Source organism: Berghia stephanieae, chromosome 1 (assembly GCF_034508935.2).
Source record: "Berghia stephanieae isolate SIO BIC M18660-M18661 chromosome 1, UCSD_Bste_1.3, whole genome shotgun sequence".
NCBI classification, from domain to species: domain Eukaryota; kingdom Metazoa; phylum Mollusca; class Gastropoda; order Nudibranchia; family Aeolidiidae; genus Berghia; species Berghia stephanieae.
The window spans coordinates 129,816,863-129,831,862 of NC_088360.1; the positions used below are offsets into that span (position 1 = coordinate 129,816,863).

General features: G+C 36.1%; 1 protein-coding gene across 1 annotated transcript in view; it reads left to right on the forward strand.

Annotated features, from left to right (window-relative positions):
- LOC144963159 (dynein axonemal heavy chain 6-like) overlaps positions 1–15,000 on the forward strand; it is a 139,919-nt gene that overhangs the window by 91,361 nt on the left and 33,558 nt on the right. The window contains exons 55-63 of the mRNA XM_078896871.1: positions 999–1,188; positions 4,474–4,628; positions 6,346–6,526; positions 6,994–7,119; positions 7,725–7,834; positions 9,181–9,343; positions 10,246–10,328; positions 12,306–12,519; positions 14,033–14,165. Coding sequence (XP_078752997.1) covers positions 999–1,188; positions 4,474–4,628; positions 6,346–6,526; positions 6,994–7,119; positions 7,725–7,834; positions 9,181–9,343; positions 10,246–10,328; positions 12,306–12,519; positions 14,033–14,165 — 1,355 coding nt within the window. The remainder of the gene's footprint in view (positions 1–998; positions 1,189–4,473; positions 4,629–6,345; positions 6,527–6,993; positions 7,120–7,724; positions 7,835–9,180; positions 9,344–10,245; positions 10,329–12,305; positions 12,520–14,032; positions 14,166–15,000) is intronic.

The window sequence follows — 15,000 nt, forward strand, 5'->3', positions numbered from 1 at the left end:
CCAAAAAATATAAGCCTCCCTCGACTGAGAAGTCTCTCTGCGGCTGCTCTCTAATTTGCTGTCTTGTTTGTTTATGCAATGAACAATGATTCATGATATATTCTGCTATTTAAAACATTAAGAAAAGGAACAAATCGCTTTACTTATCAATAGGACAACTTTTCAAAGGTCTATTTTGAGAAATGAACAACTCACATGTTATCCGCAGCGCAGCGCCGCAAAGTGAGAAATGTGGCTACTTTTTTTGTTGACTTCTTTCAAGGAGAAAAGCAAGATACTGACAGCTGGGTTCAGAACCTAGATGCTTCGGGTGGACTTCCAATGCCTTATCCACCCGACCATCTCGCAGGTTAACGCTTAACTCTGTATCTTTACTAAGTAATCCTTGATATGGTGACAAAGAGCAAAAGCGTGTATTGCTGTCACCTAGAAATTGCCCCTTGGTTTCAACATTTCACACAATTTACTCCCGTTTCATAAAGCACATTTCTACTGATGTACCGTGCTCAAAGCGCCACAGTGTTTCATTTATTCCCCCACCAGGCCATATGTTACCATATTCCCATTCCATACACTACCACGTCTTTAAGGCGACTGTGTTTGATTTTTTGTTTATTTTTTATTGTTGGTTTTTTGGTTTTTCGTTGGTTTTTTTTTGTACAAACAAGTACAATACCCGTCACTACCTGGGTTATCTTGGTTTTTTGGAGTTTTTTTTTGTCGAGCTAGAACATAAAAAACATCCTTTATTCATCCTTTAGGGGATTTTTTTCTTTAGGATATATTCCAAGGGAAGACTGGAATAAACCAGGCGTCCGCCGCAGTGCAGCGCCGCAAAGTGAGCTAAGGCTAGGTGGCTTGCTCAAGGCCACACAGCTCGGCGGATAGTACCACATATCGCTGAGATACGCTGTCCCATGAAAAAGAAAAAAAATTCCCGTTAGGATGAATTTTAAAATGTTAATGTTGTTATGTTCTTTTTTTTATCCCTGAACCAGAAACAATCTTCACATTGTACTCTGCATGTCACCAGTGGGCTCTGCCTTCCGTAGTCGCTGTCGAATGTTTCCATCGTTGGTAAACTGCTGCACCATTGACTGGTTCATTGAATGGCCCCGTGAAGCATTGTACAGTGTCTCTGCATCTGTCTTCAGCTCTGTGGACATCGGATGCTCCGAGGATACCAAGGTAGGAGGCATAATTTGATGAGGCTAGGGCCTTCTTAAAAAAAGTATCTATTTTCGTCGCTTCGGGTAAGCGCAAAAGTAAATGATAAAACTGTTCAGCTTTTAACAACAACAAATAACATTTCAAAAAAATATAGAAGCTTCAATTTAGTTCACAAAGGCATATTATGTGGACGTTTCGGGTTTCCCCTTTGTAGACTAATATGATGAATACGACACGAAAGATGGATGAAAGGGATGTAAGATATTGTCCTTAACAACAAAAAATGTTAAAACATGCCCATAATTGCGTTTGGTTATTGTGCATGCAATGGGCATTATCAAAATAACTTTCCATGTGCTCGAGGTCATTGGTCACATTGCAATATGTGCTCAAAGTGACCTACATAGTAAAAGTGTTCACAGATATTGAACTATCTAACACATGGGTATGTTTACAATCGTTGGACAGCAACAAATCACGTGATTGATGACTCGGTTGGACGAAAACATGAATATAGATCGCTCCCATTGTGTAATCGTCACTGAAAGCGTAAAGAGTATATCGGAAGATCTAGATAAGGTGCTGCATTTGAGTCAAAATGAAATCATCGAGTTGATTATTGTCGTCATCTTTTCCTCATCCAGCAAGAATGAACAATTTTAAGGCCTTTAACCCATTAAAGGATAGAATATATTCGTAAAGAGCATTTTCAAAATTATATCATGCTCAATGAGTTTTACATCGCTATTAATGTAAATGATCTAATTTCATAGTCCATCCGTTCATTATAGATAGAATGAAGTTGACGTCACTCAGTACTTGGCTAAGAAGCTCATAACATTGCCATCCGGAAATATAACGGACCAACACACAAAACTGTGTGTAACCATGAACTTTTATAGTCAGGTTAGTACAGTTCAGTGAGAATCACTCACAAACGCGGATGGCAAAATACAATAACAAAGGCTTGAGTGACGTCAACTGCATACTATCTATCGCCACCTTAAGTGCTTGCCTATCACCGGAGTAAACAGCCCACAGATCCTGAGTATCACTCATAATTTTAATACAAATGAATGAAAGAACGCATCGTGTCGTCAGGTTTTGAGATGCAAGTCCTTTATCAGTGTGTCAAAAGAGTGTGAGAAACACTCACTAACTGGACATGACCTATTAGTGTAATTGACATGTACTTAGGCGGTATCGCATGCCTTTTCAGAAAGGAAATAAATAGTCAAGGGGACGAAACAGGGTAAATGGCAGGAAATATTCTGGTTGGTTAATGCTTGGTCACGAGTGTACCATCAATTCGATTCAATAGTCTGATGTCACATCGCCCAGCAACAGCGGCCATCGTGATTCTAAACTAAGAAAATTGGTACTATTTATTCTTCATGCTGGCTAAAACTTTTCATATGTCTTGTGATCAGAATGTGTAAAAGTCAAAACATGATCAGATTTATAATGTTTTTCTCCTCTGAACAGTCTTTTATAAGGGCGTCCGCCATTGTTCCAATAGTTTAGAACCAGTTGCTAAGTTACTATGCGTCATTACGAGGGAAGTGACTGTTGAAGGCTATTGGGGGAATCTAGTGAGAACACAATCACCCAACTGTCAGCTTTCAAAGAATAACAAGGAGCAGAGTGACGTCAATTTCATTCATTCTATATTTGTAAACAGGCATTTGAGTCATTTCAGTGAAATTGGGGCGTGTGTCTCAAATCCAATGTTTCGATTGGTAAAAAAGTGACTGATAATTGAATCTCAGGTTTGGTTTCATGGCATCATTAAGTTTTTAAAAAGAAAACAAAAAATCGTGAGCTTTTATATAGCACAATATCCACTAAACGTGCTCAGAGTGCTTTACAAAGTGTCCCGGATCAACAGCAATACGAGATATGACGCCTGTTATGTGATATTACAATTTTTTTCGGACAGAGACAAGCACGCTTAGTTTAACTCAAGTTTTTTTATGCCATCACTCTGAAACCACTGGGTGGGGTTCCTGACCTCCCATAGTGGGCAGGGGGGTACATACTGTAGCAATGACTATGAAAAATGTTTTTTTCTCTTTTTGAGGAAATTTTTTGTCTAATTTCAAAGCCCTATCTCCGCTGAGTAAAAATGTTTTTGAATTTTGAAAATCCATTCATAAATAAACAAGTTATGCAGTTTCAAAGGTGTCATTTATTTGGATGACCCGCAAAGAGAAAATAAACGCGAAAATATGGGACGCTTTTTCGGCATTTTTTTTCGACCTTTGGTGTATCTTGCGTAATAAGTGGATTAAAAGAAGAGCAAATTAGGATGGTGTTTTGTAAAATACGGGAAAAGTACTCGTCATATTCATATGAAATTTTACAACCAAAAAAAAAGAAATGTTCATGTATTACCTTGTCAGCGACAAAACCTCCACGCCCGATAGTTTTAGAAATATTTTACTCCAAAGAGTAAAAATCTATTTTAACGGTCTTCTGGTAATTGCACGAGTTTTGTCGCTTGACATAATCTAAAATGACCTTTTTTTCTAACTGTGTGCCAACTTTCAGTCATATTCATCGATAAACAGCGTCGTAATTAATTTTTTAAAATAGCATATACGAAACGGCTTCGTCCCATATTTTGACGCGAATTCGGGCACTTCGTGAGCGAAAAAGAGGCCCAAAGATTTGTGCGGGATAGGCATTGCTACATACTGTATCTTCTATCCCCTTATAACTGTTTTCCGACATTCTTTCTGTCTTTGTCTTGGAATGAGATTACTTGGTAAATCCTGGCCCTGGCCGGAGTCCTAGCTCGGAGGGAAACAGTCAAAGGCATAGTTATTGTTCTGGGAGATGATGTTTTTTTCCTTGTAAATCATCTCTCTGTTATGTATTATTATAATTGTTATTTTCAATATATAATGCAAGCATGTGAGTGTATTCCTCTTTGTTGGATTTTGTGCTTGTGTGCGGATGAGACTTATAGGTGATCTCAAATTAAGTACATTGGTGGTATGCTCTTGGAATCTACATCTGATCCCTATTTGTTCCTAGTTCCCCTACGTCTTACTTTTTCTTGGGTGCTTTAATTGTAATTCTATAACTTTTTACTATCCCATTTTCTTCCTTTTTACTGGCGCTGATATAACCTAAATGTGTTGGAAGCGCCGTAAAACCCTTAAAAACAAAACAAAACAAAACTCTGAAACCAGAAGATAGTTGTACAAGGTACGTATCCAGTCCTCCGGTTCAATGAGATTGGAACCAGCATTTCGACATATCACGCTATTGTTCCCTTTTTATAATGAACTTGCCCAGAAATCCGTGGCAGAAATGTGTGTTGAGATTCACACGAGCGTGTCGGAGATGGCGGAGACTTTTTACAAAGAAGTGAAGAGACGGTACTACACAACACCGACATCCTACCTGGAACTCATCAGTCTCTACCTTGGAATGGTCAAGGAAAAGTCCAAGTAAGCAGTTGTGTAATTTCAATTTGTGACCAAATCGTATCTTAACGGTATTGTCTCATGATGAATCCGATGTTTACCCCTTTAACTGGCGTCTACTCTGAAAAGACACGTATTAAAGATTTGGCCAGAAAACTCGAACTTCAAAAATCGATCGATTTAAATGGCCCTCATCTTGGCAGCAGCCTCTTATGGTTGGCAAGTTAATGTTTGCAAAGGTGAGGCTCATTTGAATCGACCGATATTTAAAGAACAATCAAAATTAGAAATTGAATGTTTTTGAAGCTTAATAATCAAAACTCACGTTCAGCCATAATGCAAATAGTTTTACTCAAAAGTTAAAAGTTAAGCTGAATATTCAATTTTAACCAGCTAACTGGCGTCTACTCTAGGAAGAGGTTATTAAAAGTTTGGTCAGAAACTCGTTTATTAAGCTTCAAAAACATTCAATTTCTAATTTTGATTGTTTTGATAGCTAAAGCAAGTTTCTCCGTCTATTTTTTCCCGACACATTAATAGATTGACTCAATGGATTGCATTTGATTAATAATCGCAACATGCTGATTGGTGGTTTGTTTGTTTGTTTGTTTTGTCGTTTTGTTATCTTGTTCTCCATATATAAAAAAAAAACATAATACGGGTGATTGGGGTGTGTGTCCAAAAGAAAATTATACAGGTATATAACAAAAACCATGAAGTACCAGTGCTCAACTTTTATGTTAAAGGAGTGGTAAATAAAATATTCAAAGCCATACCTTCCACTTCCACAGCTACATACACTTATAGGTATTAACCACGAACTAACGCAGTAGAAGTAAAAAGTTACACTTTGAATATTATATGTATGTATGTGTGTGTGTGTGTGTGTGTGCATATATATATATATATATATATATATATATATATATATATTATATATATATATATATTGAATCCTGTTTGATACAAATATGGTACGGATAGTGCTCGACATGTAGCAATGGAGCGAATTATTATTTTAATATATTTACCACAATGTTGGAGTCAATCTACAATGATGTTTCTGGCTGACTCCAACATTGTGGTAAATATTAAAATAAAAAACAATTTATATATATATATATATATATATATATATATATATATATATATATATGTGTGTGTGTGTGTGTGTGTGTGTGTGTGTGTATGTGTGTTTGTGTGTGTGTGTGTGTGCGTGTCATACCAGCCTTATATATTATATGCTATACTATTGTTATGATAGTTTATAGATGGATGTGAGATAGATAAATTGATTGATGAATAGGTGGATTGAGTAAGAGAGAGAGAGAGAGAGAGAGAGAGAGAGAGAGAGAGAGAGAGAGAGAGCGAGAGAGAGAGAGAGAGAGAGCGGGGGGGGGGGGGGGGAGGGAATGAGTGAGAAAGATAGATAGATAGATAGATCGATAGATAGATAGATAGATAGATAGATAGATAGAGAGAGTGGGGGGAAGAGAGAGAGAGAGAGAGAGAGAGAGAGAGAGAGAGAGAGAGAGAGAGGGAGCATCTTTACCGTCGAAATTATGATAGCGCCTTATGAGCGGCATTTCCTGTTCTTTTATTCTTATTGTAACTGTTGGCTTGGATACTTGGACTTGTGGGATAGTTGCGCTAAGATCTTATCTGCTTTTGTTTTAACCATCGCCCCCCCCCCCCCTCCCCTCCACCTCCCATCACCAAAACATTACCACTACCACCACAGAGTGATAGTCATGGCTCGTGAACGAATAGAAAACGGCCTCCTAAAACTGTTTGAGACCAACAAGCTGGTTGACGCCATGAAGAAAGAGCTCGTGGCTCTTGAACCCGAGTTGAAGTCCAAATCAGCAGAAATTGCAAGTCTGATGGAGCAGTTGAAGCTGGACCAAGCCAAGGCCGACGAGGTTGGTGCCCAACCATTAAAAATAAAAGCACGGTTTCTTTACGATTTGAAAAAAAAAGGGGAAAACAATTCTTAGAAAAATACCCAGTGATCTTTAAAAATGCCAAGCAAGTTCCATTGTTCCGCCAGTAGATAGACCTTATGAAAGCATATTTCCATTTCATATAGGACCAAGAAAGAGAAGAAGAAAGCATTGCGTGTGCTATATTCCGAAATCAAGTCTATACTGCCATCGATAAAATCATTACCTACTAAAAGTACTCCACAGAAGTTTGTCAAAAAAATTACGTGAATTACCCAGGAACTGATTAACTTGTTAATCAATTAGATTTTTTGGTTTTCTTAGTAGTAATAACGTGTTCTCTTTCACTTAGGGTCTCATTCTACGTTTGAAACACGAGTCCTCTTTCTAATTGCGCACGACAAAAAAAACGCGGAATTACAATTGTTGGTTTGTTTGTTTGACAGGTGCGTCAAGTCATTTCAGTAGACGAGGCCAAAGCAAAAGAAACAGCTGAGGAAACACAAGCCATTGCAACCGATGCCCAGAAAGACTTAGATGAGGCATTACCTGCCCTGGAGGCTGCTATTAAGGTAGGCAGTCTCGTCTGTAGAGAATAAATATAAAATACTAGATGCACATTGAGCATACCTTTTTCCTTTGAATGCTGCTAACCATGAACTTTTATAGTCAGGATCATAACGTTTAGTGAGAATTACTCATAAACGCGGATGGCAAAAAACAATAACAAAGATCCAAGTAACGTCATCTTCACCCTATCTATAGATAGAATGCAGATATGTTTGTTTACCAATCGGGAAAGTTTGAATTAGAACAATGAAAAAGTAGAAAAGAGGCTCCAATTTAATTCACAGAGTCATTAAATGAGGATGTTTCGAGTGTCCTCATTTGTCAACAAAATAGAAGATGAATAACGCTAAAGACGATCTGCAGGTCCCTGGCTCGAGTTTTGCTGTGGGTAAAATCCTTGAAAGGGCTGTTTTCTCACATTCTCTCACCATGAGAACGAAATTGTTGCCTGTTGTCTCAGCCTAAACAGAAATTATGACGACATATCTCCTACTAAATACGCAGTGTTACTGTTGTCTTGAAATCCCTTATATAAATTTCAAACATATGTAATGGATATTATGCTCACCTCCTTTTTTTCTTTTTGTATCTTAAAATTTTAATACAGGCCCTCGATGCATTGGACAAAAACGACATCTCTGAAATCCGTGTGTTCTCCAAACCTCCAGAACTCGTCCAGACAGTCATGGAAGCTGTCGCCATTTTACTTGGACAAAAGTATTTTGGATTCATTTTATCTAAATATATCAATCTTTACGTGAATGTTTTGTCCTACATGTTGAGAGTTGCTGTTGTCTTAGGGACCCCCGTAAAGCGTTCTGAGCATGTTTTGTAGAAATTGCACTACTACGTAAAAAAGAGCTGAAGACAGTTTATTAGCTGTTGAGACTTTTGTGGCTTTTCTTTTGTCAGTTTGTTAACCATTGCGTCGAAATGGTTAATGACCTAAACAAAGAAACATTTTATGTTTAAAGTGAAAATGATCAGAATTTGGAAAGATAATTCTTTTGAAGTTTAAGACACAAAAATCACTCTCCTCAATGAAGGCTTTTACTTTATTTCATACCAGCCAACCCACTATATCTTCAATGTAAAACAACACGACTACTGAATCAGTAATCAATACGCCCTGAAAGAAACAAACATGGTAAATAAATACCTCCCCTCCCCCTCCAAAGAAAAATGACGCGATAAAAACTTGAGCACTAAAATCCGACATACGCTGTTTCCTATTTCCAGTTTGAAATAGCGTCATGAACACTGATTTAAAAATTGAAAATGGTCATTGAAAATTCGATTTAAATTGAAAACACCTCGACATCTTGCATCAGGCGGATAGACATTTTAACGAAATGGATCATTTTTATAGCAGAAATGAGTATGGTTTTCCCTTTAGACGTCACATGCACACATGCGCACTCGCACACGCACAGATATATATATATATATATATATATATATATATATATATATAGATAGATAGATAGATAGATAGATAGATAGATAGATAGATAGATAGATAGATAGATAGATAGATGGATAGATAGATAGATAGATAGATAGATAGATAGATAGATAGATAGATAGATAGATAGATAGATAGATAGATAGATAGATAGAGAGAGAGAGAGTTATCACTTAATTTGTAGTTTTGTGGTCTTGTGGTATGACACTCACCTTCGGACAGCAAGAGCTCAGGCTAGGATCCCATCCCGCTATGGATGGCGCAAAGGTGAGTCCTTGGGAAAAGCTTTTCGATCACATTCTCTCACTGTAATCATGATTTAAATTAAGTACCTGGGCGGTAACAGCATTGTCTCTGACGAAAAAATTGTAATATTGACATTACAGGCTTGATGACTCATTTATTTACATGCTGTTTCCTTCGGACCCCTTGTAAGGCGCTATGAGCAAATTTACTTGAAATTGCTCATATAAAAGCACAAGTTTTAAGTTTTACTTCAAATTGAATGTTAAACCTCACGATCACCCGGCACAATACTGTTTTGATAATATGACTAGTCGCATGACTCTTTGATCTTTATTAATTTTTTTATTGCAAGAACGGATTGGGCGAGCTGCAAAGCCATGCTGGGCGACACCAACTTTTTGAAGAAACTGGCCGATTACGATAAAGACAACATTCCAGAGGTCAAACTAAAGAAGCTCAGAAAATACATCGTGAATCCGAAATTCCACCCTGAATTTGTAGAAAAGGTTTCCAAGGTTTGTATCATATATAATTATAAATAAATAGGTAGGTTAATCAATTACTCAATCAATTATAAATTACTTTATTCCCTTTTCTTATGACTGTCACCTCACACATCATATAACAGTCAGGTATGTAACAAATGTAATCTATCGCCTCAACACGGCGTCATGTCGGGATTAAATCGATTATATAAATAGACTTGATCATAAAAAAAAAAATTAAATTTATACAGTTATACGTATACAGTTTATTGAGAGTCCCGATGGGCCCCGTTGGTAGAGCACTCGCTTCACACGTAAAATGACTGAGGCGACCATTGTCTGTGCGGCTATGTGGCATAGCCTTTGAATCGGAAGATCCTGGGTTCGAGTTTTTCTTTGAGGGGTGCATAATTGAAAAGACTCTTTACTCACATTCTCTCACTGTTCTAGGGTGTAAAGTGAGTATCTGACCATTACCAGCTTTTTTTTCGGTCTTGGAAAAACTGTATTATCGCCTTACATGCGTCATGTCTCGTCCTACACGTTAGGTGTTGCTGTTGGCTCGGGACCCTTTGTAAAGCACCGAGCACGTTTAGTGGACATTGCGCTATGTAAAAGCTTGTATTATTACCTAATTTTGATCGAGTAGCTTGGTCTGATAGTCTGGCGGAAAGTAGTTTGCAATAAACTAGCGTTCTGTCCGATCCGATTGGCCTAATGGTTTCAAATGACCACGTCTATACAGTGTATCGAAGACAATAAACGTGTTTTCTTGTTCAGACAAAAACTACTAAAATCTCACAATTTGGGAAAAGTTAACTTTGAAATCCCATACCAACACTTGCTACACCCCCGATACAATACCGTTTTGAAACGATTGGTCACAAATTGAAAGATGATTATTTTGTCCGTTCCTGTTTCTCCAATTGCAGGCATGTCGATCAATGGTGATGTGGGTGAGAGCCATGGATTTGTACTCACATGTCTTCAAAACAGTGGAACCCAAACGAGAAAAGTATCCATAAACTCTTTTGTTACTAGAGAGGTTTAGAACGTTATACGCATCACGCACCTCGTATCACGTTTCTATCACATGATCATTCTCATTGTACGTCAAAATAGTGCCGCTATGTGATTTTTTGATTGGATGTCATAATATGTAAACATTTCCGTGACCCATAACAACTTGTGTGGCGACACTAATTTTATAATGAGAATGAGCATGTGACAGATACGAGATCCGTGATGCGTGATACGTATGATCTGCTAAACCTCTATTGTTCTAGAGAGATTTTTAAAAATCCAAAATATAATAATAGATTTCTGTCAGCGTTTATCTTTCGTAAACTCAGAGCCTGAAGCTACCATAAAATTTACGACACTATACAAGGCAACGATCACGAGAAAAAAAAAAGAGAAAAAAGACTTGTCAATAGTGCCCAAAGAAACAAACGATCCCACTGGTTGCACTAATGAATACACCTCACTGCTCAATATTTTTAGGTGGGCATCACCTTGTACGATTTGGTGACATAGTAATATTATTTGGCCGGTGTCAGGTTGCCCGGAGTCTTTGTGAACTTATTGATGCTATTCATTTAGGTAAAATACACACAACATCCACCAGCAGGATATAACGTATCAACACACAAAACTGACGTCAACTTCGTTCCTTCGATAGCCTGATACCAGGACTTGTAATTTGACGTCATTTTTAGGTTAGTGCATCATCTTGTGAGTTGCTTTTAGGGTGTAGAAGGAACTATTCAACATCAATTCAACCAATTTAACACAATTGTGACCAATCATGTCAAAGCGGTGTTTTACCGGGGTGAACTTGGTGCGTAAAATCCAATTTTAAACTTAAGTCATGAAATTTGAGTTAATTTTTATTTTTATTTTGTGAAGTTTAAGAAATCTATCTATCTATCCATATATATATATATATATATATATATATATATATATATATATATATATATATATATATCTCACTCTCTTTCTCTCTCTCTCTCTATCTATCTCTTTCTTTCTTTCTTTCTCTCTCTCTCTCTCTCTCTCTCTCTCTCTCTCTCTCTCGTTCATTTTTTTTTACTTTGATGACGGATTTTCCTTCATCTCAGATCGTTCAACTTAAGCTGGAAATGTTATCATTAGTAACACATTCATCCTGGCATGATACTGTTTCGAGTCGATTGGTCACTAAACAACCTGTTAAACTGTAGGTATATTTTATTTTCAAAGACAGCGATGTCTCACACCAGGAGTGTAGGGGGGGGGGGGGGGCTCTGGGTTCTGCATCCATCTCCAATAAAACAAGGCTTTTTATGTTTGTTTTAGTGGCTTTACGGCGCTGGCGGCTAGTGAAGCTGATGGCGCAAAAAGTGTAGATAGATATGAAGTTAAAAGCACTAAAAAATCAGATTAATGGGACTCGTTCAAATAGGATACAGGGGGTTCCAGGACAGTTCAGTCAATGTTCCTAAAAGTTCTATCCAGGCACAGCAAAGGACACGCTCACATATTTATAAAGTATGATATATATTTTTAAACTGTGGCAGTACATAACAGAGAAATGATTTACAATGAAAAAATATCATCTCTAAAAAATGAACAATATATTAAACAGTTTCCCTCTCAGTTAAGGATCCCTGCCAGGACCAGGGTAAAACCGAGCAATCTCAAGAACAAAGCAAGAGTGACCTCTTAAAATAATATAACAAAATACATTAAGAATAGCGAGATAGATTTATTGGAATTAAGGTGACGTATGTTTACATATTCTTTTCTTCTCGGCAGGAGAGGAGTTTTGAGCTAGAAACGTTCCGTCTTTAGTATTTTGTTGGCTTTTTATTTTTTTTTGAAGGTGTTATAATATTCATATATTTTTTGGTACAATAAAGAGCAGTTGGTAAAATTGTTGGGATATTCTTTGAATAAATGCCTACGTTTTTAAAACGCTTTTTTTTTTTGTTCGATTACTACACACCAGGTTAGCAGTTGCCCAGAAGAAACTGGACGAGGTGATGTCTGTCCTGAGAATGAAGCAAGCCAAATTACAGGAGGTTGAGAGTCAGCTCAGAGCGTTGCAGTCACTCTTTGAGAAACAGATGGCCGAGAAGAAAGTACTAGAACGAAACATGAGTATCACTGCGGGTAGATTGAAGCGTTCAGCCAAGTTGACAGCCGCCTTGGCTGACGAGCAAGTATGTTATGATGTTAGGGGAAGTATTTTTGTGGTTGTTCATGACACAAAATTATTATAAATTGGGATATATATATATATATATATATATATATATATATATATATATGTTATATATATATATGTTATATATATATATATGTGTGTGTGTGTGTGTGTGTGTGTATGTATATACCTATAACAGGCGTCAGAAGGGGAAAAAAGCGCCGCTGTTTATTTCTTTCTATTGTAAAAAGTTATACGGATATATTATTTTTTTCAAAGTTTTACTTCTATTAGAACTATTTTTGTTAATAGAATTGAAAAATATCAAAAAAATTTGGATTAGCGGTTTTTTAATAATCTGAAATCGTGTAACTCTACCTAAAAATGTCGATATAATTATTGTGGCATTTGCGCGTTGTAATTCTTTAAAGCTAAGGTCAATGCTGATAATTACACACAACTGGAAGAAATCTTTTGTTTAGACTGTGAACACCTATATCCGGGAAGGGATTTCTTTTTTCAATAAGATGGTGCTACATCCCACACAAACAAAGGAACACAAGCTTTTCTTCGGAGTAAGAATATTAATTTTATAGAGAAAGACGACTGGCTACCTCAACCACCCGGCCTGAATCCAGTGGATTATGCAATTTGGAATTCTTTGACCGAAAAGGTTTATAGTGGACAAAGGTCGGCATTCATAGAAGAAACATTAATAGAAAGAATTATTTTATGCTGGGAGGAGATAACCATTGAGGAAATTCGGAAGTGCATTTCAAGTTGGAAAAAGAGACTTCGTTGCGTCATTAAAAAGGACGGCGGTGCGATTGATCACTTAAAGTGCTAACTTTATAATCTTTGGACCAAAATTTAGGTATGTGAGTTTGCTACACAGACGATTTCTTACATGATGAGGAGAATTATGATGAAAATATTGTTAATGGTGACGTAATTAAGTTTTGTTAAAAATGGCAACAAAAGTTCAGATCATCGCCATTTTATTCTCTGTAATGTTGCGTCATTTTCTCTGATATTGTATTTCTGAACACGGTTTTGAAAAATCACTGTATCTTTTTTCATATTCATAAAAGTTTTACACTCTGCGTATAAGGATTTGTTTTATTTGTATTTTGAATGTAAAATAAATCCAATTAAGAGTCTTAGAGGTGCAAGCCGACAAAGAGCGGCGTCTTATTTTTTTGGTTACTACCTCTCTCTCTCTCTCTCTCTCTCTCTCTCTCTCTTCATCTATCTTCATATCTTTATTATATATATATATATATATATATATATATATATATACATATATATATATATATATATATATATATATATATATATATATATATATATATATATAAGGAGGTGTACACTAGTCTTGCTATGGTGATGAAAATAAAATTAACCAACATAAGAGGAAAAGAGAGAAAAACAAAACAAACCTGAATCGATAATGATTGGACTCAGTTTGCAGCCTATCATTTCTCTATATAAAATCTCACTTTTTCTCTCAATTTCACCGTTGACAGGTACGTTGGGAGGAGGGCGTGATTCTTTATTCAGATCAACTTGAAAATGTAATTGGTGACGTCTTCATAGCAGCAGCCTGTGTGGCCTATTGTGGGGCCTTCAGCTCTTTGTACAGGAATCAACTCGTAAACAGTCAGTTTACTCCTGTTGTCAGCTATTGTTGTTGTTATTATTATTATCATTATTATTATTATTATTATTATTATTATTATTATTATTATTATTATTATTATTATTATTATTGTTATTGCTATTGTTTTTATTATTATTATTATTATTATTATTATTATTATTATTATTATTATTATTATTATTATTGTTATTGCTATTGTTTTTATTATTATTATTATCATTATTATTATTATATATTATTATTATTTATTATTATATTATTATTATTATTATTATTATTATTGTTATTGCTATTGTTTTTATTATTATTGTTATTATTATTATTAATATTATTATTATTATTATTATCATCATTATTATTATTAATAGTATTATTATTAACTATTATTATTATTATTATTATTATTATTATTATTAGAAGTAGTAGTAGTAGTAGTAGTAGTAGTAGTAGTAGTAGTAGTAGTAGTAGTAGTAGTAGTAGTAGTAGTAGTATTAGTAGCAGTAGTAGTAGTAGTAGTAGTAGTAGTAGTAGTAGTAGTAGTAGTAGTAGTAGTAGTGATTTGTTGAAGAAATTCCCCTACTTAAGACCCACCATCTCTCTCTCTTACACACACACACACACACACACATGCACATACACTCACTCACTCTCTCTCTCTCACTCACTCGCTCTCTCTCTCTCTCTCTCTCTCTCTCTCTCTCTGTGTGTGTGTGTGTCTCTGTGTCCCTGTGTGTGTGTGTGTGTGTGTGTGTCATACTCTCTCTCTCTCTTTCTCTCCCTTCACTTAATCAGTAGTCGCATTATTTCTCCATAATGTAGTCCTTCAGAGCCAAT